General features: G+C 41.1%; 1 protein-coding gene across 1 annotated transcript; it reads left to right on the top strand.

Moving 5' to 3' along the window:
* The first annotated feature begins 1,073 nt into the window (after positions 1-1,073).
* On the top strand, positions 1,074-1,733 carry LOC109153942 (uncharacterized mitochondrial protein AtMg00810-like). The gene has a single exon (XM_019301831.1). The coding sequence runs from the start codon at positions 1,074-1,076 to the stop codon at positions 1,731-1,733; it is 660 nt and encodes a 219-aa protein (XP_019157376.1).
* The last annotated feature ends 504 nt before the right edge of the window (positions 1,734-2,237 follow it).

Raw genomic sequence — 2,237 nt, 5'->3', positions numbered from 1 at the left:
TTTACAGCATAAAAGCCCCTACGAGATGTTATTTGGTCACATTCCTGATTTTTCTAATTTACGCACATTTTGCTGTCTTTGTTACGCTTCTACTATACAATATCATCCTAATAAATTTGATTCCAGGGTTAAACGTTGTATTTTTCTTGGTTATCCTCAAGGAAAAAAAGCCTATAAGTTATATGACTTGGATACTCAAAAGGTATTTGTCAGTTGTGACGTCATTTTTTACGTCACCACCCCATTCACCATTGACTGGCTCTCATACTTCGATTCCACCTCCAACAGAGCCACCTTCTGAACCTACTCCGCCATCACCATGACGTTTAAAACGTCAATCCAAACCCCCTAAATACTTATCAGATTATCAATGTTACCTAGCTACCATACCCAAATATCCACTCTCTCATTTTCTCGCAAGTCCATCCCACTCACACTTCATCAATTCAATTACCAAAGAAACTGAACCAAGTTCATTCTCAATAGCCCGAACTAATTCTAAATTGCAGAAGGCAATGGAAGAAGAGATTCAGGCCCTCGAAGTCAATAACACTTGGTCTCTTCAAACTCTACTGCCTGGAAAAACGACTATTGGTTGTCGATGGGTCTACCGCATTAACTATAAACCCGATGGAACAATTAAAAGATATAAAGCCCGTATTGTCGCCAAAGGGTACTCCCAGCTAGAAAGACTTAACACGGACGTTTTTGCCCATGTAACTAAATTAGTGACCGTCCGCACTGTCCTTAGCATTGCCGCCGCACGAGGATGGCCCACTTGTCAGCTTGATGTATCTAATGCTTTTCTACATGGAGATCTCAATGAGGAAGTTTACATGCAATTACCACCTGGATTTCATCAAAAGTGGGAGACTAGAGTTTGTCGTCTACATAAATCCCTCTATGGCCTCAAACAAGCTTCAAGATCTTAGTTCACCACTTTTTCTAACTCTCTATTGCATGCTGGTTTTATACAATCCAAAGCTGATCATTCAATGTTCACTTATAAAAGAGACTCTTATCTAACGATCTTGCTTGTCTATGTAGATGACACTATTATTACAGGGAATGACATGGTCATTACGAAACTACTCAAAAAATTTCTTGCGAGCAAAATCCATCTCAAAGATCTTGGTTCCCTTAAATACTTTCTTGGCATAGAAGTGGCACGTTCCTCCAAAGTGATCTTTCTAAATCAACAGAAATATGCCCGTGAAATCCTTTCAGACACAGGACTTTTGGAATGCAAACCTACACCGACACCCATTGAGTTCAACCACCATCTCAATCCTCACGACGGTGATCTCCTCCCTGACCCTTCCGGTTACAGGCGCTTAATTGGTCGTCTCCTCTATCTTACAGTAACTCGACCGGACATCACTTATGTAGTCAATCTTCTCTCACAATTTATATCCATTCCACGTGAACCACACTTGCAAGCAGCACTACGCATTGTTCGATATATCAAAAATTCACCGGACCGTGGTATCATGCTTCACAATCGTAACTCTTTGCGCCTGCATGCTTATTGTGATGCTGATTGGGCCTCATGCCCAACCACCCGCCGATCAACCACTGGTTATTGTGCCTTTCTTGGAACAAGTCCAATCTCATGGGAAAAAAAAAAGAAAAGCAATCTACTGTCTCAAGGTCCTCAACTGAAGCTGAATACCGTGCAATGGCTAATGCTGCAAGTGAAATCACATGGCCTCAACTATTACTCTCTGAATTAGACAATCCTACCCACCCGGCACAACTCCACTGTGACAACCAAGCATCGCTTCACATAGCCAACAACCCCGTCTTTCACGAACGAACGAAACATGTTGAGATTGATTGTCACTTTGTTCGTGAAAAGATTAATGATGGCTAACTTCGCACCACCTACGTTCCTTCAACGCAACAATTGGCTGACATATTCACCAAAAGTCTACTTCCATATCTCTCTTTACTTGTGTATCATTATCACATATGGGAAATATATTACAATACCATTTCTTCTTCTGCGTACTCTTCTTCATCTCTCCCTCTCTCTGCACACAGTGCATTTCAGATGAGAATGCATGCATACTCTCAATGTGTTACCTATTTATAGCAAAACAAAAAAGTAACATCGATTAAGGTTGCCGCGTTGATCAGAATGCGACAAAGAGGAAATTATCATCCTTATATTAGCTTGTTGTTTTAGCAGTAATGGCAACTTGGTCTTCTACCCGCGAGTAAACGGTTGAATTGGT

The sequence above is a fragment of the Ipomoea nil genome, unplaced genomic scaffold (assembly GCF_001879475.1).
Source record: "Ipomoea nil cultivar Tokyo-kokei standard unplaced genomic scaffold, Asagao_1.1 scaffold2565, whole genome shotgun sequence".
Lineage (NCBI taxonomy): Eukaryota > Viridiplantae > Streptophyta > Magnoliopsida > Solanales > Convolvulaceae > Ipomoea > Ipomoea nil.
The sequence above is the reverse complement of the archived record's forward strand: the minus strand, read 5'-3'. Positions and strand labels throughout refer to the sequence as shown.

What these genes read in the sequence shown, in the direction of transcription:
- LOC109153942 (XM_019301831.1), top strand. Translation starts at nt 1,074, where the DNA reads ATGGTCATTACGAAACTACTCAAAAAATTTCTTGCGAGCAAAATCCAT.